Source organism: Equus quagga, chromosome 12 (assembly GCF_021613505.1).
Source record: "Equus quagga isolate Etosha38 chromosome 12, UCLA_HA_Equagga_1.0, whole genome shotgun sequence".
Classification (NCBI taxonomy): Eukaryota; Metazoa; Chordata; class Mammalia; order Perissodactyla; family Equidae; genus Equus; species Equus quagga.
In genome coordinates this window covers 92,864,084-92,889,161 of record NC_060278.1, presented here as the reverse complement: position 1 = coordinate 92,889,161, position 25,078 = coordinate 92,864,084, and the positions used below count along the sequence as shown (strand labels likewise).

Genomic DNA, 25,078 nt, shown 5'->3' with positions numbered 1-25,078 from the left:
AAATTTGATGTCAAGATAACAAAGTCTCAAAACCAAAGCTGAGTGAAATAAACAAGTTGCACAGCGATCTCAATAACATACCTAATTTAAAATTAAACCTTGTGAAAACAGTACTACCTATTGTTTACGCACACATAAATATACTGTAAAAACACAAAAATATACACAAGAATGAAAACATTAAGTTCATTATGGTAATCTCCAGGGAAGGAGATGAACAGGTATGCAGGGGGCTTCAGCTGTGTTTATCAGAATACGTTTTATGAACTGAAGTTAACTAAACAAACAGACATGATCCTGAGGTTTGACACAGCCAGATGGTGGGCATATGAGTGTTCACTATATTATCTATTCCTGTATATTTGAAATATTTCATTAAAAATAAAACTCCTAATGCTTATATCTTTCTATTTTTATCTAAAAAGAGAATGCTTTCCCTGCTGTCAGTGCAATTAAAAACTATTCAAAGCACTGTCAAACTCCAATCTCTGAAGTTCTCACTGTTCTGCTTAGTGGGAAATAACCAATGAGGACTGGCAGAAAGCTGAAGAAATCACATTTCTTTTTCCCTCAAGAGTACCACTTGCCAACAAGCCTTTAACCATCTTCATGACTTTTAGGATCCCAACTCAGTTGACTAGAATCAGCCACTCTGTCCTGGGTGTAAAGTTTCTGGGCAGGGCCTACATCATTCTACGTTCACCACCGTAACCATCCTCCAGAAACCTGCACAAATCTCTACAGTGATAGGAGTTATCTGGATATTGTCTGGAATAAATTGGCTGGCTCTCTGCCCTTGAGGTACCCCACCTAGCCTATCTAACAAGGATGGCAACCCTCAGAGACTCTCCTACAATCACCTCTAATCCTGCCTGTGAGAGTACACAGTGTGTATCTGTTTGGAATCTCTTCCCCTCTCTCCATCCTCTCTACCATCAGCTTGTCTAGGTCACCTCCACTTCTTGCCTAGAGTACTATGACAGCCTCCTGCTGGTCTCCCTACTTCTTGTTTGTGTCCAATCGAGTCTCCACAGAACCGCAGTCAGAACGATCAATTAGATCACAGGTTGCTAAAATACAAATCCCCTATCCTTTCCGTGGATAAATCCTATTCATCCTGTAAGTCTTGTCATAAATGTTACTTCCTCAGAAAGGCCTTCCTGAGTCCCAGAGACCAGATCAGGTGCCCTGGTAGACTCTCAAATGGTACCCTATACTTTTCCTTTGCAGCATTCACAATAGTTTGTATTTATTGGTGTATTATGTGTAACGCCTGTAAATCTTGCTGAAGTGAGATTATGTTCAAGACACTCCTCTGTTCAAAGTACTTCAATGGCTCTCCATCAGATGCAGAACGTGGTCCAATCCTTTAGCATGACATTTAAGGCTGGCCACAATTTGGTGGCAGGATGTCAGAGGAAGGCATCAGGAGGCTGATGATCTAAGTCAGAGTTACTAACTATTGAATCTTGGGAAACTTTTTTTGGCCACCTAGAGACTAAATTTACTTATCTATAAAATTATGGCATTAGTATATGTCTGGTATGGTTGTTAAGACAATCAAATGTCAACATATGTGAAAATACTTTTTTAACAGTAACCCAATATCCATTATTTTGATAAAATTTTTTATTGTGGTAAAATACACATACCATAAAATTTACCATTAGTGACATTTAGCACATTCACAATGTTGTGCAAATATCACCACTTGATAATTCTTTTTGCTACTCCTTTTCACACCCCTCCCCTCTGTCCATAACAACACAATTCTCTCTGTTTGGAATACCTGTCTTTTAAGATATAATTGTAACCTGATTTCCTTCATAAAGTTGTTCCTGATCTCTAACTGCTGGAAATAACTGCTCTATTTATCTAAAGCATTTAACATTTGCCTTTCTTCTAATTTAACTGAATTCTTACCCAATTTGCCCACCAGCCTACAAGTTTTTTGAGGGCTAAAATCATTGTTTATCCGCCTTTATAGCCCTCCAGCTTTGTCTGTTTCAGAAGAAGAATACAAAGTTTCCTTATATGACTTGACTTTTGCTCAGCATGAGAGTTCTCCTTCTGATTTTATATTTACTTTAAACTAGGAAAAGAGAAATTTTGCAGTTGAATTGAAGAAAACATATAGATGGGTATTTTTCATTAGAACACAGCACTATAAGCTAGAGAATGTGTAGTTTAGTCTCAACAAGACACTTAGCCTTTTGAGCTGTGGCTTTCATATCTTAACAGATGTTTAATAATTTACAAGCCAAGATTAAGAAGGTCTTTAGTCCCAATCCCCTGCATGTAAACAGTCACAGTGTATAGAGAACTAATTCCTTGACTGTTTTTTTGTGAAGCCCATCTCTCTTTCAGGTTGCTGTTCACATTTCCATGGTACATCTGAGGGTGGAAGTTCGTGGGATTCTCCCAAGCAGAGTGCCTAGCAGGCTAACAAGAGCTGACTGCCCTTCCAAGACAGTTTTCCTCTTTAAATAGCAGTATCAATAAATAACAACGCATGGGTATACAACAGTTTATGATGTGCTTTCACATATATTATCCCATTTGGTCCTCAGGGAAACTACCCAGATGAAACCTTAGGAAGCCAGAAGAATTAAGACTAGATTTCACAACTTCTTTCTGGATTCAGAGCAATTACATTCCTTTCCTCAGAGCCAAGAAAGGTGAGGAACAGGAAGAGAGCTGTTGAAGCCAATATAAATTTAGCACATTATTCACCACAATCTGACCACTGAACAGTAAGCAATGTGAAGGCAGGGACTGCATCTGTTTACCAACACACTTCCTAGCACCATGCATACACTGTGCCAAGCATATACTGGGATTTTAGTAAACGTTTGTGAATTAATAAATGAGTAAGATTACAATGTGATGCAGACAACGCATACATCTTAGGGAAGTCACTAGATAATGATAACCACGAAAGTACTTGTCTTATTTTGTGGCAAGGGTTTTCAGTTTGTCAGAGTGATTCTAGAGGCTGAGAACATCACATTTCAACAAAAAGACAGAGATTATTAGCCCCACTCATTGCTGCAGCTCTTCACTACCCCTTACCTTGATTCGTGAACTGGGGTTCAACATGATGTATTTAATGGAGCCTTGGATGTTCTCTGTCCAAGAGACCAGCCAAGTAACCTTGTTATCATGTCGGACCTCTTTCCATTTATGTCCTGGAGGAGGAGAAGGAACCTTGGCATCTCTGCAGAAATAACAAAGCAGGAGGGCAGTGAAAATGAGAAGTGAGGAACAATTTCACCTTTCATGACCTGAAGGATATGATGAATCTGCTGAGCATATATTTCCAAGTTTCCTCCTCACCAGTCAATAACTGAAAAACATTTGGAGATCTATACATGGAAATACTGTGTCATTCTCAAACAGTCCTCTGTAACATGGGAAATATTGCCAACTACCAAGAACAAAGGAAGCCCCCCACTTCATTTCTGGCCCAAAGGATGGACTCTGCTCACTTGCTACAGTTGATGATTATATCCTCAGGCATGATCCGTCTTTTCAGCATGCCCATCTTGGGGTGGTTGCCACGGCCACGGAAGAGCCCAGGAGGTTCTATCTTGAAGTTGGCAATCCTCTCTCTGTGGTTATCCATAACACAGAAGCCATATTCTTTCAGTAATTTTTCATTCTCCTCTTTGATTTTCTGGAAGACGGGAAGGAAGTACTTAAAATGGGTTCAAATGCTATTCTCTACTCAAACATTCTTAGCTTTTCTGTGAGAACAGGTCAAGGTAGAGAAAAGTCTAAAAATCACTGAGAAATGAATTCAAAGAAGGGAAAACCTCTAAAAGATTTTTCAAAGTTAAATATAAAAAAGTTCCCCGAGATATCTACCTATAAGGATTGACTTCAACTATTCAAATTCAAACTAATCCGATTCTAAACTGATTCTCTTAAAGGATTTATGTGCATAACTATGTTACTTAGGTATTTTTAAATATAACTTTAACACCATTTTGTTGAGTACTGTCAAAATGTGGGACAGAGAGTCTCTGACAAGTCCTCATAAAGAACATCTCCATGTTTTCTAACAGATTCCAGAGACACTTAGTTGAATAGCATTTCACGTGAGTTTTCAAGCTGAAACAAACCTGTCATGGTTTCTTTCCTAGATATATGGGTACATAGATTCTACACTTTCTGATCCTTGCTACAAAGGGTGGGGGGCGCGGTGCAGGGAACTGGAGCCTCCTTACCCTCTGCTAATTCTTCGTTCATATTATACTTAGCAATTCAATTTAACCAAGTCCTGCTCCCTTGTTGATGAAAACAGATTCAGAACTTGCTGGCAGCAGTTGTCCTCGACAGGGGCTCTGACAAGGTGATACTTCTGAATCTCCCTATCTTTGGATCACTATTCCAAGAACAAAGCTCCAAAGTAGTTTTTAAGTTTAAAAACACAGCTAAAGTGAGTAATAAACCAAATGCCACTAATTTTGAATATTGGGGAAAAGACTGAGACTGAAGTGTGATGCAATTATCATTCTTATAGAAACAAGAATTTTTAAACTAAAGGTCAAATAGGTATCATTAAACAATGAGCTATATAAATACAGTGGCCTAAATTATATAAACATGCAAGTCCTTTAAAATACTGAAACTATGGGGCTTTGAAGTGCAAAGAATCCCTAAAATCCTTAACTTCTGGACCTCCAATTTGAAAATACAAAACCCCAGCCTGGATTCCTCTACATTGAGGCTTAACAAACTTTTTCTAAATAGAAAATATTTTAGGGTTAAAGTCATACGGTCTCTGTCGCAACTATTCAGCTCTGTCACTGTTGCATAGAAACAGTCATAGATGATATATGAACAAGCAGACGTGGCTTGTAATAAAACTTTCTTACAAAAAGAGCCTATAGTTTGCCTCCAGGACTCTAGAAGAAACTGACATCCCAGCTGGACAGTAGAAAGATCTTTCAGGAATGAGGTTGGCCAAGGCTGGAAGATGGAGATGGATGAGCGTGGCTAGATTTCAGGGTAAAATAGATCAAAGAATAGGGAGATACACGGCCAATATTATTTTATCTGTCCTAAATCGCTAATATCCAGGAGCCACTGTGGGGCAGGTCTTTCCATCCTTTAATATTATATTATTGAAGTTACTGACTGGTTTTTAGGTCAAAAAAGCACCAGGATTTTTATATTGAGCCATTAAACAAAGTGATTATTCACAATTTTCAGTCTACGTAAAACCCATATGAAAATTTAGACTTTGCTGGGCCAAGAATCCTAAATCTTTAGTAGAGAGCCATGTGAAATTACTAAAGCTGTGTCCTAAGAACTAAGGAGAAAATTAGATGAACTAATCACTACTTCAAAATTCTCTAGAGGTTTAAGAAATTCTGTAGTACCAGTTTCTCTTCCTTGCTCATCTGTTTCCGAGCTTCCGTCTGGGCTTTGAAATACTGGCTCATCTGGGTAAAATCACATTTGCTTAGGCTGGTGATAATATTCTTCTCTTCGTTAGTCATTTCCTAGTCAAAAGAGAAGGGGGAGTTAAAGGAGAAGATAAAGGTAAATACACTAATAAGCACTCAGGTTTCTTTGTGATTACAGCAAAACACCATTTTTTCAGTCAAAGATGTCCAGAGAGATAATTAATCTAAATTAGTGAGTTCTGAAAAAGGAAATACAATTTATTAATTTGTTCTATAATAAAAATTTTAATATAAAAATACTTTAAATGACTTATCATTGACAAAAGGTAACTCCTGGGTAGTTTCTTGGGCTCCTTGGCACATTGCCACAATCTCTTACGCATATACCACAGGTAGAGAAACATGAATATTGTTAATAAGAGAAATATTCCCACTCATTCTCTTTCAGAAACATTATCCCTGCTCTACTCACTTATTAAATTTTATTTCCAGAGCTATTCAGAAGGTAAACTTCAGCTCAGCCTCTGTCCACATTATTCGAATTGAGAATAATGAGATTGTTTAAAATCACCTAGGCAGATACAGGATATGCGGTTTCAAGAACAGAAAGTACCTAAAGCAAATAAGCAAGAATCAAGAGGGAATGGGACATCACATTAACATCTCTCTTTGCAACAGCAGACAGAGGGCAGTCCTACAGAGACAAATTTTCCTTTGCTCAACTGGAGTTGAAGTTTTCTGTTTGATCTAATCTGATAAACTCCCTCCTGCAGCCAAATGACAGCTGAGAGAAAAGAAATATTAAGTATTTTTGTTAGAAACTTTATATAATAAAGCAAATGAACAGGAAAAAAAAACTTTTACTATAATAAAACTCAAATTTTACATCAGCGAATTTTTTGTAAAAGTATGCTTTATTACTTAGTAGTTGATTAATATTTCTGAAGAGTGCTAGGATATTAATACATGGGCTACAATACCTTTCTCCAGTCTTTAAAGAAGTTTTTCCTAAATATTTCCTTAGTAGTATATTCATGGTCGAGCATTTTTGCAAAGAACGTAGCTACTTCTTCTGCTTTGGGGCTCAGCTTCATGACTTTACCTAGAGGAAAAAGTGGTTCCAAAAGTTGAGGTATATAATTCATGTTCTGAGCATAAATAATGAGCTCTGGAGACATCTTACTAATGGTTTACCTTCCCGAGGTCTATAAAGGTCTAGTAACACATGGTAACAACAACAAAGACAACATACTGATTTATATCTACTTGTATAAATTCTCCTTCTCTTTAGCAGATATTTACCTGGGTCATTCTCTGGAGACTATGCCAGTAAACTGTTCCCAGGTGCCTGCTCAGGACAGGGATGACCTGGGGCAGGCCCAGTCACTCTTCCTTTTCCTTTCAGCAAGCAGGGTCCTTTACACCTCTTCAATGGTTTTTAAAAATCAAATCCTCAGAGGGACTCCTGCCACTGCTAAGCTAAGCAGCCTCTGTTCAAGAAGGGGAGGAAGGGATAGGGCAGGGAGTAGAAGAAAGGAATTGTGGGGAAAAGAAATAGGCATCTTTCTTCTTTAAAGTTAGGTGGGTGGAATATGAATAAAAAAATATATATATCTATAGCAGGCAAGCCCAGACATCCCACATGAGAAGTCTAAATAAGACCCTCCTCTGGAACCTTGCTACTCAAAGTGTGGTTCACAGACCAACAGTATCGGCATCACGTGGGAGTCTGTTAGAAATGCAGAATCTCAGGCCCCCATCCCAGACCTACTGAACTAGAAAGCGCATTTTAACAAGACCCTCAGGTGGCTGTGTGCGTACTAGGCTTTGAGATATACTGCTCTGGAACACAGGCACTATGAGGTTGCCTCTTCCAGGGAAACAGGACTCATCCAGAGCACAAGGGATGACTGGGGTTCTTGGCACTGTATAACATGTTTAGCAAAAGCTGTTCTAAAGGAGTTCTGATGTTACACAATGAAAACTGCTAACTGGTAAAGAAAATCTAAACGGGGCCTGGGGGTTTTGTCTATCTTAATTAGTCAATAAAGCAATAAAGGAAAAGTACTTGGGAGTTTAATCTACTTTGCAAACGGATTACTTTTAACAGTACTCTTACGGCCAATTTCCATTTTTGTCTTGAAAACCCAACTTTATAACACCATCTGAAACTAATCCATGACATAATAATCTGGCTATACTTAAATGAGGTTAAATACTATTCTACTGCCTTGCTATTACATAGGTACTAATAATTCACCAAGGATTTTCACATTCATTATAGAAAACTAAAACTTAACCAGAAATCCATTCACTTCAAAACTCACAAGACACCTCATCTCATGATGGTTGGGAAGTTATCCTATCTGACTGTAGGGATGTAGGAAATTGTAGCACAATATTGAAATTGTCGGGGTAGACAAAAGAACCTGCTTTGAATCCATAAATTAAAAGGCCAACAGGTGGCGCCACTTTCCCCACTCAAACCCCCAAGCTCCTGCCTTTGAAAGAAGACACTCTGGGCCTCTAAGATAGGCTGGCTTTCAAGGGTTTCCTGCACTTCTTCACAAGTCCCCCATTCAAGTCTGAATCAGAGATGTCAAGTAAAGTTGTGACATATTTCCAATAAAAGGAAAACATTAAGTCACCAACAATAAAAGAAATGAAATAAAATAAATGGCAAGAAGAATGTGAACTGTTCTTGGGTCTGTTTGGTATAGACTAAATACCAACAGTATCTGAAAAAAAAAAAAGTGGAGGCTCTTTGGGCAATTTTATTTAATTCTGTCCCAAAAGAGAAAGCAATTTTGACACCCTTTGTGTTAGATGAGCTGTCAAAAGATGAAATGATGGCTCCCAGCAGCAGAGTGGTGGGAGGATGACTTGAAGGTTCCTGGCAATGGTAGCACTTTGTGGAAAAGGTTGAGCTCCAGGAAGAAGAAACTGCTGAGTCAGAGCTGAAAACTGAAGGTTCTTAGCAGAGGCAATTCACTGCTTCAGCCAGCCTGTGCCCCACCTCCCTGGCAGGTTCTAAAGGAGTCTGAGAATTCTCTTCCCTAGAGGGTAGGCAGGACTTACAGTATCAAATTTGACTAATAAGTCAAATACAACTTCTTGATTTGCTGCAGAGCAAGACTTTACACAATCAAGGGGAAGAAATCCCAGAGAGAAACCCAACTGAGAAAATGCTAGAGCGCTGGAGCCGGAGCTCCTATGATGGACTGGACAAGAACTGGGGAAGGGACCTGGCAACCAGTGATGATGACTGGTTCAGGGCTCAGCTTACCATCTTGAAAAGTAAGAGAAACTCAAAGACTAAGGAATCTAGCTTTTCCTCAAATTACTTTGAATCTCAAAGTGAAGTTTTACAAGCTGAGCTTTCTGAAGCTTCTGAAGTAAGCCCAGACGAGGGCTACAGAATATCTGCACTTTTGTGATTGTCTTCTTTAAGGTTCTAGGCTCTTTCTCTTCATTAGAGTTTTGGCTTTGAGTCATATTTAAGAGTCTCCAAGGAATGACCAACTATGAGGGATGACAGTAGAACTCTGTCCTGTGCTCTCTGGTCAACACAGGTCAGAAAGCTTATCTGATGCAAGCATTGGTCACTGAGGGTATGGGATCCTGCTAGACTGCAAACTCCATGAGATCAGGGATTAGTCAATACTGCCCACTGCTGAGTCTTGGCATCTGAACATAGGCACATTGAATAAACATAGTTTTAAACAATGAATTCCAACTTGCCAAGTTTGACATGTCTCTCACTTGCAAGACCTCTAGCCTTTCAGTATAAACTACTACCTTGACCTACAAGCATCTGTAGCCCTGAGGTCAGTGCTGGTGGACGGAGAGATGCACCAGAACTCTCTGAGTCTTCACCACTGATACTTTTCAGCAGTTCTCCTGCCCAGTGCTTCTCAAAGTTTGGTCAGCAGAAGCACCCAATACTGCTCCACACCTATTTAATGGGCCCAGATTCAGCTGGTGAATCTTAAGCATATACAGGTTTGAGAAAAAATGCTCTAGCCATTTCTGGATAGAACTCTTGGAATGCAGGAAATTAGTTGAGCATTACCATCTGCATACTGCTATACTGCCAACACTGCCAACAGGAGTGTCAAAGACTACTCTCAAATTTGTCAACCCAAAGACAGAAATAGTGATAGGTAAGGGACAATTCTGAGTGTTCTAAGAGAACCAGGCAGGGCATTTCCTCAAAGCAGCTCATCACACTTAACTGGACATATAGCAAAGGCACAGTGTCGTGCTATGTAAAGTGAGTGATAGACACCTACCAGCCCTATCTAGAGACTGATGGCAGACAAATTAATCCTCAGCCAAATACTAGTGCTATTTCTAGTGATAAGCAGTTTGTCAGCTTGGATTATATCACTAAAATAAATTACAAGTATGGCTATTTCATTAAATCTTGCAAAGAGTAGCTGCTTAGAAATGAAGTTCAGATAAAAATATTTAGCTGGTGGAAGAGGTTCTGTGAGCTATGTAGATGGACCTTTTTGGGACCATGTAGTTAAGACATTAACAGCCCCTTTCTCAGGGTACTTCTTCAGCACAAAATGGGCCTTTAAGAATTAAGTGAACACCCGAAGACCCTTCCCCCAAACCCTACAATGACAATAAAACGAACTGAAATAAACAAAAAAGGATTATATAGCACAAGATCCTTCCTTATTTTCTATTCCTAAATAGAAGCAGACTCTTCTTGGCCAAGAATTGGGCGACCCTGGAATAACTCACCATCATAGTAAAACTTGACACTCTCTGGAAGAGGCTCATACGGTGGAGCAAATACAGGACCTTTATGTTCTAGGAACTTCCACTTGATGCCTTCAGGATAGCGCTCTTCTTCCCACCTTACAAAGACAAAATATATCCCTATTTAGTGATTACTTCACCTAATAAAGAGATTATTATCTATTAAATGCCTACATAATTATCTGCTCAACTGACTGATGCTCTGGAGTGACTCTGGGCCCCACATTCAAGGCCTGGATCAAAATAACCAGTGTCTTTCACTTTGAAAAAGCCAACATTCACAACAACTAAGATAGAATACTCAGGTGAATGGAGGAAAATACATTCCAACAATTTGGTTCAAAGATATTGGATACAAGAGATCATCACTCAAGGATCTCAACAACTGGGGGTGTGGAAATGGAAACAGTTGTCTTACAATACTGGTATAACAGTAAACCAATGGTAATACATGACAGAAGTATTATTTATGCTGTTAATACATATAGGAAAAGCCCTCCTGGAAATGGAAATGCCAGGGGAAGGTACAGGAGAAAACAATCCTATGAGAAAGTGCATAATGGAACAGAAGAGCGGGAAATAATAGTTCAGCTAGGGTAAACTGAGTTAAACGTACTTATGCATTATCTAGAGCTATTTAGCAGACACTGAAAAGTGACTGTAAAGGTCAGTGGAAATAACTTTTTTTAACCTTATTTTAAAAATGGCCAAACATACAGAAAAATAAATAATACAATGAACACCATATAGCCATCACCTACATACAACAATCATTATTATGCTGAATTTCCTATTGCTGAACCATTTCAAAACAAATTGCAAATGTGATACCTTACCTCTAAAATTTCAGCAAACATCTCTATAAAAATAAGGATATTCTCACATAACTACAATACTACTATCAAATCTAATGAAATTAATTCTCCAATATCATTCTAATACTCAGACCATACTAAAAACTTTCCAATTATATCCAAAATGTATTTTATACACCAGGATCCAATTAAGGATGATGCACTGCAATTGGTTGATATGAGTGAGTCTTTCTTTCTCTGGAATTAAACAAACTGTCTTACTACCATCACTGTTTTGTTTTTTTAAGAGTCAGTCAGTTGTCTTACAGTTAGAATATTTTAATAATTAGAAAATTCTAATAATCTATTTAAAGATTTTAATCTTCACTATTTCTATCTTAAAATGAAAAGCCCTATAGTTCCACAGAATCCTTCTGAAAGCCAATTATTCATATTCTATTACTTCCTATCATCTCCCAAGTCCAATATTTTAAATAAAGTTCAAAAACACCAAATAAAAATTACATATATTGAACTGTGCTGTAACAATAGCACTACTATAAAACCAAAGTCAACATATATGGTCAAATGATTTTTGACAAGAGTACCATGACCATTCAATAGAGAAAGGACAGTCTTTTCAACAAATGGTGCTGGGAAAACTGGATATTCACATGCAAAACAATGAAGTTGGGCCCTTACCTTACTCTATATACAAAAATAAACTCAAAATGGACCAAAGACCCAAACATAAGAGCTAAAACTCTTAGAAGAAAACATAGGGGAAAAGCTTTACCACGCTTAGATATGATACCAAAAGCACATGTAACAAAAGAAAAATTAGATAAACTGGGCTACTAAACTAAAAACTGTGCATCAAAGAACACAATTAACAGAGTGAAAAGCCAACCCACAGAATGAGAGAAAATATTTGCAAAGCATATAACTGATAAGGGGTTAATATCCAGAATATATAAAGGACTACAACTCAACAACCAAACAACCCAATTGAAAAATAGGCAAAGGACTTGAATAGACATTTCTCCAAAGGTATACAAATAGCCAATAAGCATCTGAAAAAATACTCAACATCACCAATCATTAGGAAAATATAAATCAAAACTATGAGATACCACTCACATCCATTAGGATGACTATTATAAAAACAAAGACAAACCAGAAAATAACAAATGTTGATGGGGATATGGAGAAACTGGAACTCTTGTGCACTGCTGGTGGCAACGTACACTGGTGCAGCCACAGTGGAAAAGATATGGCAGTTCCTCAAAAATTAAACATAGAATTACCTTATGATCCAGCAATTGCACTCCTAGGAATATACCCACAAGAACTGAAAGCAGGTATTCAAACAAATACTTGTACATCAATGTTCACGGCAGCCCTATTCACAATTGTCAAAATGTGGAAACAATCTAAGTATCTATCAACAGATGAATGGATAAATAAAATGTAGCTTATACATACAATGGAATATTATTCAGCCTTAAAAAAAAAAGGCAATTCTGACACATGCTACATGGATGAACCTTGAGGAACTTTCTTAAGAGAAATAAGCCAGTCACAAAAGAACAGATATTGTATGTTTCCACTTATATGAGGTACCTAGAGCAATCAAATTCAGAGGCAGAAAGTCAGATGGTTACCGGGGGCTAAGGGAAAAGAGGGATGAGGGAGAGTTATTGTTTAACCGAGTTTCAGTTTTGTAAGATGAAGAGAGTTCTGCTGATGGGTGGTGGAGATAATGGTAGCACAACAATGTGCACGTACTTAATACCACTTAATTGCACACTTAAAAATGACTGAGATGGTAAATTTTATGTTTTCGTATTTTGCCACATATTAAGAATAGTTTAAAAAAAACCTCAAAGTCAAGATTTAACAAAATTTTAGACCCAGAAGAAACACTAAAGATCTTCTATAACCAACCTACTACTTTACAAATATGAAAGTGGCAGGATCTCCCAAGTAGATGTTGGCATAGAAAAGCCTGGATGCAGCAACCCAAACCCCAGAGTCTATTACTCTCCAAATCAGAGAAAATACATATGTAGGTATTATGTACGTAGGCATGTATGTGAGGACTGCTACAAGAAGCCCCTCTGTAGCAGTCACACAATAACTGTGAGGAGATTCAGAACGCCATATTTTCCCTCATCCTGGGACTTGGTTCCATTCTTCTCATCAGCCCCAATGTTTTTTAATTAAGACTACAAACTATTTTTATAATTCCTCCTATTCCATTATGTTCACCCTGAGGATGCACAGTAACTTCTTTACCATTTAAGCTAAGTTAGAGATTCAGTGAATCACTCAACACCAAACCTCAGTCTAAACAGAAAGACAGAACGTACCCTCCAACAGGCTGCTGTCATTGGAGCAACAGCTATTACTGTACAAACAGAAACAGTAGTGTTGGCCTTTTAGGCCCCCCCTCTACGGTTCACCAACAAAATTAAGAAAAACATGTACTCAGACATCAAAATGATTTTTCTATAGCAGGCTTGACTTATGAATTGAAGTTAGGTATCAATTTGATAACAAAATGTGCTTGAAAGGGGGAAGGTGGAAAAGTGCTAGAAATGTGTGTAAGACAGGGAAGTAAACATTCATATGCCGCTTGAAATCAAGTTCCCTTGCAGTTAATAAGCACCTCACAGTACATTGTAAAATGCATATTTAATGTTGAAAGTTTCAGAAATAAAGATCATATACTACAGCTTTCTAGAAGCTAATTTCTGGAATCAAGGACAGTTTCTCTGATTTGAGGAGAATGTCCATCCATACTCCATAAATTTCTTATCACTATTACTGATTGTATAGGTAAGTCCTGGTCTTTCAACACTAATTCCTTACTTTATATCCTAACTCCTTATAGCATTTTATCTTTGCTAAAAGAAACTTGAAACTCTATATAAAGTCACACCTAACACCAGCAACAAACTACCCAGTTTCTAGGTCTTTTGGTGAAGAATCTGTTTAGAATAAACATGGGACTTACATTCCAACAGGTCAGCTCTGACACAAAAGTGTTCTTAAGGCAGAGCTGAAACCCTATACAGCTATAATCAGGAAAAGTTAAAAACCAGGGTATCTGTGTTAAACAGGTTTTCATGGGTGAGCCTGAGCATACTGCCATCACTTATTAACATTATTTCTATGGGGAAAATGTGATACAGTAAAGAAACCCAGAGGAACCTGGACCATTTTCCCATTCCCACAATTACTGAAGAGAGGGAGCTGAGGATCAAAGTTTGCTTGCTTGTTCGTTTGTTTTTGGCAGGATGAACATACCTGCAGACTCAAGGGGGAAGCAAAAGATCTGCACATTTGCCAAGCTAGTAAAGTGTGTAATTCTCTTAGTGGGATACCCAGAGGAATATTTGTAAAAGTGAGAGAGTATCTGTCATTTAAGTTCCCTGCCATTTAAGTTCCCTCAGTAGGCCATGAGTGGCAGTCACTGAGGACTGGACCACTGACTTCAGAGTATAATAGGCAGCCTATAGTGACAGAAGAAAAGGGCAAGCCATCAGTTAAGAGGCTAATCATTCTTGTTCTCTACTTCTGAAAACTTAGTGTACCATCAACCATTGTGTTTAAGAATGCAAAACACTGAATAGTCAGACTTGAGAAAAGCATGCATTGGAGGCTGTAGCAAAGACTGCTTACCCCCAAGCCAACCATCTTGGACTAAATACTAACCAGGCCCTCCTAAACCAAAACAAGAATAAAAACCAAAGGTCACAGCCTCTCAGAATTAATGTGCGGCAACAGTGACAAGGATTTCAACCACAGAAGCAAAATTAGGCTATTAGACCCTTCAAGGGTACCTAACTCCACACACAAGGCTAGACCAGGACAAGAGTACCTCTGCTTCAAGGCCCAGCAAGAGCCAAGGCTCCAAAGGAAGGGGGAAGATAGCAGAGAGCTACTGATGACAAGGAAATGAACTTGTTCATTCAACCGAACACTTAAAGAGCACCCACCACAGAACCCTGAGAAACACAACAGACTGATGAATTACCAACTCATCATTCTCTTGACTCTCAATAATAACCCCTGACCTATACAATCACTTCATTTTATCTTAAAAAATCACTTTACTAAAGGTCATAAAAAACTTTTCAATAGTCTGTCACTGAAAACCTTTGATTAGCTTCAAATAAAAAATGAAATAAAAATGAGAAAAATAAAAACACATATTCTTTTGTTTTCTGACTCTGACCTCTGGAAAGGCCCAGGATTCCTCTGCTCTATGGTTTTCCTTTTAACCCCACATATGTTCACACCAACAACGCTGATCACACAGCTTTGCTGAGCATTTCTGCCACTGCAGCTCTGCTCCTCCCAGCCACTTCCCTGGTCACTGATCTTTCCCCTTTCCTCAGAGGTGTTGGGGACATTACTGTTCTCAATTATAAAAGCCATAGAGTAGATGCATACAAATTGGTCTGGAAGTCTACACACCAAACCATGAATAGTGGCTACCTCAAAGCTGGAAAGAAAAATGGGAATGAGAGAAAGAGGTAAAGCGGACTGTCATTTTTTCCTAACTTGTATACCTCTGGATCATTTGAATTTTTTAAACATAAATACAAATCATGTATTACTGGTGTAATAAATAACACGTTTATTTCCAAATTCTAAACACCAAAAACTTATTAAATAGAAAAAATAAAAATTTCCCACCGAAACACTTCTCAAAGTTAACTATTGCTAAACTGTCCTTCATAAAGACTGTCTGAATCTTTCCTCCCATAGTGAAGGTGAATGCCTGTTTTCTCATATTCACAACCCTATATATTTTGATACTTATTAGTCTTTCCCAACCTGAGAGACATTAAACAAAAAGACATAACAGTTAAAAATAAAAAGATCTGGGGGCCCGCCCCATGGTCCAGTGGTTAAGTTCACATGCTCTGCTTCAGCAGCCCAGGGTTTCACCGGTTCGAATCCTGGGTGGGGACATGGCACAGCTCATTAAGCCATGCTGAGGCGGCATCCTACATACCACAACTAGAAGGACCCACAACTGAAAATACACAACTACGTATCGGGGGCTTTGGGAGAAAAAGGAAAGAAAAAAAAAAATCTTTAAAAAAAAATAGGAAGATCTGGGTAATTAGGTGTTCATTTACTATTTTTCTTTGCATCTTTGATTACTTGTGAAGTTGACCATATTTTAAGATGTTTACTAATCATTTATTTTTTCTAATGAATTGCCTGTTCCTCACTTTCTATCAGACTGTTCCTTTAATTTTTTTTTTTTTAAAGATTGGCACCTGAGCTAACAACTGTTGCCAATCTTTTTTTTTTTTCTTTTTTCTCCCCAAATCCCCCCAGTACATAGTTGTATATTTTAGTTGTGGGTCCTTCTAGTTGTGGCATGTGGGACACCACCTCAACATGGCCTAATGAGCAGTGCCATGTCCATGCCCAGGATCTGAACCCTGGGCTGCTGAAGCCGAACACGTGAACTTAACCACTCGGCCATAGGGCTGGCCCCCCTATTTTTTTAAAAGACCTTTTTTAATATTAGGAAGCTTAGCCCTTTATATTGCAAATATTTTCCCTTAAGAATTCTTTTAAATGGCATGAGTTTGTTTGCCATATAGAGCATTTTAATTTTGATGTATCAAATTTATAAATCTTTTCCTTATGGCTCTGGTTGTAAGTCTTGCTTCAAAGGGTCTTCAGTATTCTACAATTATAAAAATACTCGCTCAGGTTTTCCTGTGGAGGTTGTTTTTTAAAATAAATAGGCAGTTTTCCCAACATGATTTATTAATCCATCTTTTCCCTAACGTTTTAAATGCAATTTTCTTTATATGCCTAACTCCCACATATACACAGGTCTACTTCTATAGTTCATTCTGATCAATAGGGTGGGACCTAGTTTTGAGACCTATAGGCTGAGAGTTAGTTAATGCTTTTCACTAGGACCCACAAAACTTATTTCAGAATGTTATTTAGAGAGATTCTTATAAGTACTTCCTTCCTTCCCCAAATATCAGACTATTAATTTTAATAACTCAATAGTCTTGCTTAATTAGGTTGTGAAATAAGAGTTGACATTTTAACTTTTAACCCAGTGCTGAGATGTTACCATTTCCACTTCTGCTCCTCTTCTTTCTTCGGCTTCTTTTTCTTGCTATCTGGCTCAGGAACTTTTTTATCTTTATCTTTATTCTTGGGTTTTTTCAATTTACCATCCTACAAAGAAACATGATGAGAAAGGACTTAAATAAGGACCAACCACATTTCTAGAAGTAGTTTTGGGGGGGCATTAGGAAGAAAAACTGGAATCACGGAATGTTAGAACTGGGGAGGTTCTCAAGTCCAATCCTCTCAATTTAACAGATGAATAAAAATTTACTGGTTCTCTTCTCTACAGCAGTATTTCCCAAAACTCCCTGACAAATGACATTATCTGAGAATGTAGTTAAAAACACTCATTCTTCAGGGGAAGAGGTTGGGAAACTGTATTTTTTTAGCCTAAAGGGAGTTTGGGAAAGCACTATTATAGAGACTAATCCCAGTGTATTATCCTCACTTACTTTTAAATCTACTCATCTTTAAATCTCTTTTAACACCATCAAATAATGCATATAGGGGGCTTTGTATTAGATATTTAATACACAATTTGAAAGGAAATTTCTGATTGAGTCTAACGGTATACCTTCTATCACTGATGTTTGCAAAGTCACAAAGCAGTAAGCAAGTACTTGGGAGGGCCTAAAATGACTACCGATTCCTAAGGTGGTATTTCTTTATGGCTCTTCTTTGAACTGTGACCCTAGACTAGCTGTCACAGTGGCACAGAAAAAGAACATCAAACATAAACAAGTGCAATTCACCAAAATAGGAGATAAACCTCAAAACACACAGACAGACAAAAATGTACTATTCAACAGATGGGGGTCCCACTCAATAGAAGCCAACCTCTTTTGAAGAGTATTTTCCTTTGTCCTAACTATTCAAGAAGATTTAAGTCTTTATTCAGTAAGCTTTATATAGCTATGAAACGTGGTTTTTGAGTCATCTTAATCAATTACAAAATAGAAGAATTTGAAAAAACTTCATAGTTTGGTTTGACCTCTTCTAGTTACAACCAAGGAAACTCTGAAACAGAGGTTTTGTCACTTGCTCAAGGTCATACAGCTACTATTGACCATGACGTGAGCCCACGTTTACCAGAAAAATAACAGAATGTGACTCATGGGAATGACTGGACTAAATAAACATTCCAGGACTACATGATAGAATGGCAATCAAGATAAACTCAGGGTCTTTAAGTAAATGACCTTTGGGGTAGAAGGAAGGGGAAAGACTACAACACCACATGTATTTTAAAATAGGAATGGAGAATATAAACGTGTAAGTATGTTTGGGAGGAGAAAGTACTAGAGGATCATATTAACTCAGACAGTGTTTACTCTTTAGGCTGAAACTCACCACAGGAAAGGGAAATGTTTTTCAGTTAAGACATTCTCTGAACAGCTTCTGAACAGGCATGCAGATGGTCCTATCAGGAAACTACTGGCTACACTGTATGTTTTCAAGCCTCAAAATGGCATAAGCAGTCACTGAGAGACTCCAGAACAATTCCCAGAAATTAAAAAAACCACAACCAGCAAGTAAGGTTTAATGACCAATCCTGCCATCTGGGGTCCTTGCCATAATAAGACCGTATTAATTCAGTCTTTCAGCTTGCATTTTTTTTCACCCCTGGGAGGGAGAGGGTTGCTAAAGAGAAAAATAAAAAAGTGAAATCAACTGTTCTTTCTTCCCAATGGTTTAAGTTATTATTATTACTAACCTCTTCCAAACTCAGAGTTTTTACAAAAATGCAACCTAAGCATAAAAGTGATACAGAAAGCATGAAGAGCAGAAATCTTACATTTCTGACCAGTCTATAAATAATCTACATGAAAGTGGAGTGACTATCATAATCATTACTCAACATTTCACTCTCAAATCCTTGAATGAGCTCTCATAAACTTGAACTTCTGCCAAGAACAGACTAGTTGTCAGAAAACCTACAGTTCTCTAAATCCAGAACCTGAACATTTCTCTCTGACTCACCTACTCATTAATATTCTTAGTATGAATTCATTAAAGACCCCTCTTGTGCAGTTAAGGATAAGCAAAGTCCTACAGGAGGCAGGATAACATGATAGCCAGTGTGCTGTTCTGGAATCAGACTGCATGGAATCAAATCCCAGCTTTACTACTTAGTAGCTGAGTGACCTAACGCAAATCATTCAATCTCTCTATACCTAAGTTTCTCTATCTATAAAATGGGATAATAGTAGCAATATTTATCCATAAGGGTTGTTGTAAGGATTAAATAAAACATTGTAAGGATTAAATAAAATGATATAAAAGCATGAAGAATAGTGCCTGGCATACAGTAAGCACCTATTACATTTAATTTTCTAAATTTATTAAATTTAATTTTAATTACTAGTATTATTCTTACTACTGCTATGACAGATTATGCTTTTTTTTTTTAAGATTGGCCCTGGGCTAACATCTATTGCCAATCTTCCTCTTTTTTTTTTTTTGCTTCCCCTCTCCCCCAAAGCCCCAGCACATAGTTGTATATCCTAATTGAAAGTCATTCTAGCTCTTCTCTATGGGATGCTGTCAAAGCATGGCTTAACGAGCAGTACGCAGGTCCACACCCAGGATCCAAACCAGGGAACCCTGGGCCACCAAAGCGGAGCATGCAAACTTTAACCACTCGGCCACGGGGCTGGCCCAAATTACTCTCCTAAGATTCACTGCCCCTTACTATCACTATCTTTACTGCTCATACTTCAAGTTATCAACTTTATACTTGTGAATCCATTTTGCTCAAGACAGTGGCTAACTTCAAACATAGCCTAAGAGCTAAGAACTCACTCAACCCCTTCTCCTCTTCAGAGAGTACAAGATTAAGATCTCTGAGAATTTCTGACATCATCTTGAATTATTTCCTAACAATTCTTTAGTATAAGAAATAAAAAGTATCAAAAGAAGGAACCATATTATTGTATTTTAAAATCTACCACAAGCATCAAATAGAACCCTTAGAAAAGCACTTAAATTGAACTGAGATTTTTTAAAAGGTTATAAGTCAGGAGAAAAAAGGGAGGAAGAACATGTGTGTTCCAGACAGAGGGAACAGCATGTACTACATAAAGCTCTGAAGCACAAAAGAATCTGGTGTGGAAAAGAAGCAAAGAAGGTCAGTTTGGCTGGACAAGGTAAATCAGAGAAGAGGAACAAAATACAGGGGCCAGATTGGGTGGAGTTGTGGTAAAGAGCTTGGATTTCATCCCATGTCCGAGGGGTACCCATTAAAGGACTTTAAATAGGGATAGTTACCCAAAGTGAGTGACAAGCAAGCTTTGTTAGGTATGAGAGCACTAAAAAACATTCTTAGAGAAAACTCTTCTGAGTTGTAAGCCAAAATATGATTTCTTGTTAACACTTCCTCTGTATCTATGAAGACAGCATAGTTTCTCCAAGAACGTCAGTTGGCAGCATAGTTATGGATAGACACCCAGGAAGGCTAAGAGAGATCTTAAAACCAATGGTGCCATAGCCACTGTTACACATGTAAGAGTTCTTCTCAGTGTTTCCTCTACAATGGACCAATAAATTCCTAAAACCCAACTGCCTTCATAAGTTGTTTTATGGAAAACTCTCTATTTCAAACTCAAGCCCCAGAGGGCCTAAATCTCTTTACTAACCTCTTCTTCTTCTAGTTTTCGTTTCTTCTCTTTCTTGATATCTTCTGTTTTAATTTTCTTAGGTTTATAATCAGCACTAGAAAGGGGAACATAAATATGCAGTTAACACAACTGTGACTCAGTAGTTCTCACCAATAGGACTAGGACCTCCAAACTCCTCTTGGAAGTCTCCACAGCAGGCATGGCTGCTATTATTCTTGGCTGGGCATTCTACAGTCAAGAATAGGAATGGAGAAAGTAAAGAAGGCCAGACCAAAGACCAATAGTTATAGCCCTATCTAGGACAAAACAAACAACTTTATACTACACACAGGCCTGGAAGGGAAGTGGAGTAGAGAGATACATAGAGAAATAGACACCACTAGAAGACAGAAATCTGGGAACCAAATGTACAGTGCAACAATGGCTACCACAAAGTAATAAACGGCTGGAAAGAGGAGGAAAGAAGTTCTGCATGAATACAAATGAGTTCACTAAGTATTTCCCTGCTCCCTTTCTACCCACTTTCTACCATAAAATAAACCGTTTGTAGATTCCTGGAGCATAATAAGCTATACAAGACTGAAATTAATGAACAGAATTTAACCTCACTGATTGAATCTGAGAAAGAGGTACATATAAGCCCCAAAAAACTGTCCTAAGTATGAGCAATTTTATTACTTCTATACACTGAAACTTCACTTAGAATGTATTGACAGGCACAGATCCTAGGAGAAATTGCTTTAACAGTGAAAACTTATCTGTGGTAGGTGATAATAAACTTAAAGTAACTTAAATATTCTTCATGAATTCTGTATTACTTGAAATTTCTACAATAAATATGCATTACCTTTCTAATAAGAAAAATGTAAATATATATTTTCCATTTAACCCTGAGGTATACCACTTACTTGCTTAGCAAACCCTGCTTTTCATAATTCAAAGAGAAATCAGCTGCCCAGTCCATTAATCCCAAATCCCAAATGGGTAAAAGTCAATTAATGCAGTTTTCTATGTATTGTAGAGATATACATCACATTGACTCCTTAAAAAACTCCTTTTTGTTTTCAGAAATCAAAGTAATAAGAAATACTCACTCGTCTTCATCTCGAGGTCTCTTTAATGCTTTTATTTCCTCTTTAGGAGGGGCAAAATAGCCATCATCTTCAGGTTCATCTTTAATTCGTGGTGGACTAAAGAGAAAAAATTGCTAGTTAATGAGCGCTGGAACATCTACATTATACTAGGCAATCCAAAGTAGGGATAAATGATCTCACTGAGAAGCAGCTAATAAAAAAGTAACAACATACATTTGTACCTGTTATAAAGGTTTCCCATGAGCACATTTTCTTACTTAATTCTCACTACAATCCTGTGAAGTAGACAGTATTGTTCTCATTTTACAGATGAACAGGCAACATCAAGGCTCGGGATCAGGACTCCTTACTCTCAGTCAGTATTCTTTCCCACTCTATCTTAGCTGCCTTTGCCAGCATGACCCAAACCACAACAGAAACAAACCTAAACTGTTTCCTCACCTTATACAGGGGATCTATTATGTATCTGACCCCACGAATGATCTGAACTGATTATTCTAGTGCTCCAAAAGCTAAAATATAGCTTTTACAAGGAAGAGAATAAAAATTTATTCCCCAAACTTGGTACCTTAAAGTTGTAAGGGAAAATAACATTAGTTACATGGGAAAATAACCAAGCTAACATTAAAACAAAAGAAGTGTACTTGCTAAATGAGAGGCCTAGAACAAAATAAAGTCATTTTAAGCCAAATGTATTCATTGTTCAATTTCCTCCTTTGGTTTACACAGAAGAGTGCTTTGCCCTAGTTTTTGTTAAGATTTTGCATGAATATAAAAAGATGATTCTGGGGGCCAGCCCCATGGCCAAGTGGTTAAATTTTCACACTCCGCTTTGGCGGCCCAGGGTTTCACAGGTTCGGATCCTGGGCGCGGACATGGCACCGCTCATTAGGCCATGCTGAGGCAGCGTCCCATGTGCCACAACTAGAAGCACCCACAAGTAAAATATACAACTATGTACTGGGGGGATTTGGGGAGAAAAAGCAAGGAAAAAAAAAGATTGGCAACAGTTGTTAGCTCAGGTGCCAATCTTTAAAAACATGATTCTGTTAGACAACTATCTTGAATAAAAAAGAGGAACGAACAAGTTAAAAAACGTAAGACCAGCAATCACCATAGCCTTGAGATGTTCCCTGGCCTGGCATGTCTTGTCAGAACCTCATTACTCAGAGTCAGAAGCACCTACAGAGTTAACTAACTCAGCAGAGGGAATGGCCTCCTGACACAAAGCCACCCATCTCTAAGGGGTCGAAGGGATAAGCATCCAGATTCAGTTGCCAAAGAAAGTCAGGATATTCATGGGGTTTCAATGCCACCACCCTCTACCCTCCAAGCATACTGGATTCCCTTGCTTGCAACAGAATTGGAATGTTTAAAGAGATCAGCTTTCATTCCTTATTTTTGCACACTGCCCAAATGCCAACTTCTATACCTGTAGTTGGTTCCCCCCTACCATGGAAATCACTGACATAGCCCCAACGGTCCAAAATTTCCAAAAGCTTTGCACCAGAAGGAAAGAAACACTGTCATCTACCCAACTAGTTAAGTAAACACTAGATCCTGGTATTGTCGTGGGTGAAGTTAAAAAAACATGGGAAGGGTTATTAGGCCTGGAGGAAGAATTTCTAAAACAATTTACCATAAAACTGTGTTTCATCCAGTAAAGCATCTCGATTCTCTAGAAAGACACACATGCAAACTAGCAAGCAGACCAGCAAAGTGCATACAGAGACCACTGCCTCAAAGGGTCTGCTCCTCATCTTCTAACCCAGAAAGTCTGAAACTGAATCCAGAACTACACACCAAGTCCAGCCAGTCTATTCAAATCTTATTAGTTTAATAAAAGTCCCAGGTGGTCTCTTGACAGAAAGTCACTCTGTGCTCAGTCACTTTATCTAAGAAATCAGAATGCCTAGGGCAGCCTACAGCTCTAATGCTTCTCGAATTGTATTATTCTGCATTCCTAGAATAGTTACAAAACACGCCTGAAGAGGGCATCTGCTTCTCTGGTTTACAAGACCCAGAGTACACGGAACAATTTTCAAAAATGTTCTGAAACAAAACTGAAAGTTCAAAGTGTCAAGGAAGCAAAATTCTCAAAACACTTTGTCCTAGTCAATAATGCAAACACTTCCAACAACTTCTAGTAAATCCAGTCTGTCATTCAGTGGAGTGAGTGAGAAAATATGATCATAAACTTCTAGTTTTTTTAAACTACAGGGAACCTTCAGGCTTACTTTAGGGAGTTGAGGCTGATGAGGAAAACAATCAAAATGGCAAAAATAGTAAAAGAAAAGTGACCTCTAGATGGTGTGCATTTTCCTCTCCTATTAGAAAAGAGATCACGTATTTCCACTCAAATCTAGATCTATTCCTAAAACGTAGATCAAGTAAGCTTCTATATATGGGCCTCTGAATATTACTGAGCAAGAATTCAAAGTAGGGGTTTTTCAGGAACCTTCATAATTACCACTAACTGAGTATGGAGTTTCTTTTTGAGGTGATGAAAATATTCTGAAATTAGATAGTGGGTAGTGGAGAGGTTGTATAATCTTGTGAATATACTAAAGCCCAATAAACTGTATACTTTAAAAGGGTGAATTTTATGGTATGTAAATTATATCTCAAATTTTAAAAATCTCTTCCTGTCAACCATCTCCACTCAAAGTAGCCTTCTAGAAAATGTGCTTGTCGGTCTCACTAAACGGCTTATTTTAGGGAGTCTAGAAACACTCAAGTCGGCTTAGCCCAAGTTGTCTCACTGCCGACTTCCCTGGAAACCTGCAGGTGGCCAGGTCAGTGTGTTTTAGGTATGTGCAAACAACACTAGAACACAGGCAGCTGGACTGATGGGCACCCACAGAGAAAGAGAAGCCAAGGAAGCAGAGGAGTCTTACCTAGAGAAGCCATTTTCCTTTTCTTTCTTTATTTTGGCATCCCCAGAGGCTCTAACCTGAAAGGTAAAATAACAGGAACTGATTAGTACCTTGAAAGGACTAAATTTAAAGAAGCCTCTCTCTTATTTGAAAATATTTGGCCTCAACTCTTGGGGCATCTTGATCCCAGAGTGACTCTTCTATTAGCAAAACTGAACAGGTAAACTAAAGGTCTTGACATCTTTCTAAGACTCCTTTTTCACAATTCTTCAGAGTGAACCGCCCAATTTACTGAGAAATGTTTCCCTTTAAAATGGTGGCTTTTTACCTTCAAATAATGGCAGGTCCCCCTCCCTCAATAAATATACTCTACTTCTCAAGGATTTG

General features: G+C 38.1%; 1 protein-coding gene across 1 annotated transcript in view; it reads right to left on the bottom strand.

The window, feature by feature from the left end:
* TOP1 (DNA topoisomerase I) overlaps positions 1-25,078 on the bottom strand; it is an 85,146-nt gene that overhangs the window by 17,443 nt on the left and 42,625 nt on the right. Inside the window, exons 5-13 of the mRNA XM_046679563.1 lie at positions 24,713-24,768; positions 21,816-21,911; positions 20,740-20,815; positions 17,106-17,212; positions 10,170-10,285; positions 6,395-6,516; positions 5,388-5,510; positions 3,489-3,676; positions 3,073-3,217 (exon numbers count right to left, since the gene is read on the bottom strand). Of these exons, the coding sequence (XP_046535519.1) occupies positions 3,073-3,217; positions 3,489-3,676; positions 5,388-5,510; positions 6,395-6,516; positions 10,170-10,285; positions 17,106-17,212; positions 20,740-20,815; positions 21,816-21,911; positions 24,713-24,768 (1,029 nt within the window). The remainder of the gene's footprint in view (positions 1-3,072; positions 3,218-3,488; positions 3,677-5,387; positions 5,511-6,394; positions 6,517-10,169; positions 10,286-17,105; positions 17,213-20,739; positions 20,816-21,815; positions 21,912-24,712; positions 24,769-25,078) is intronic.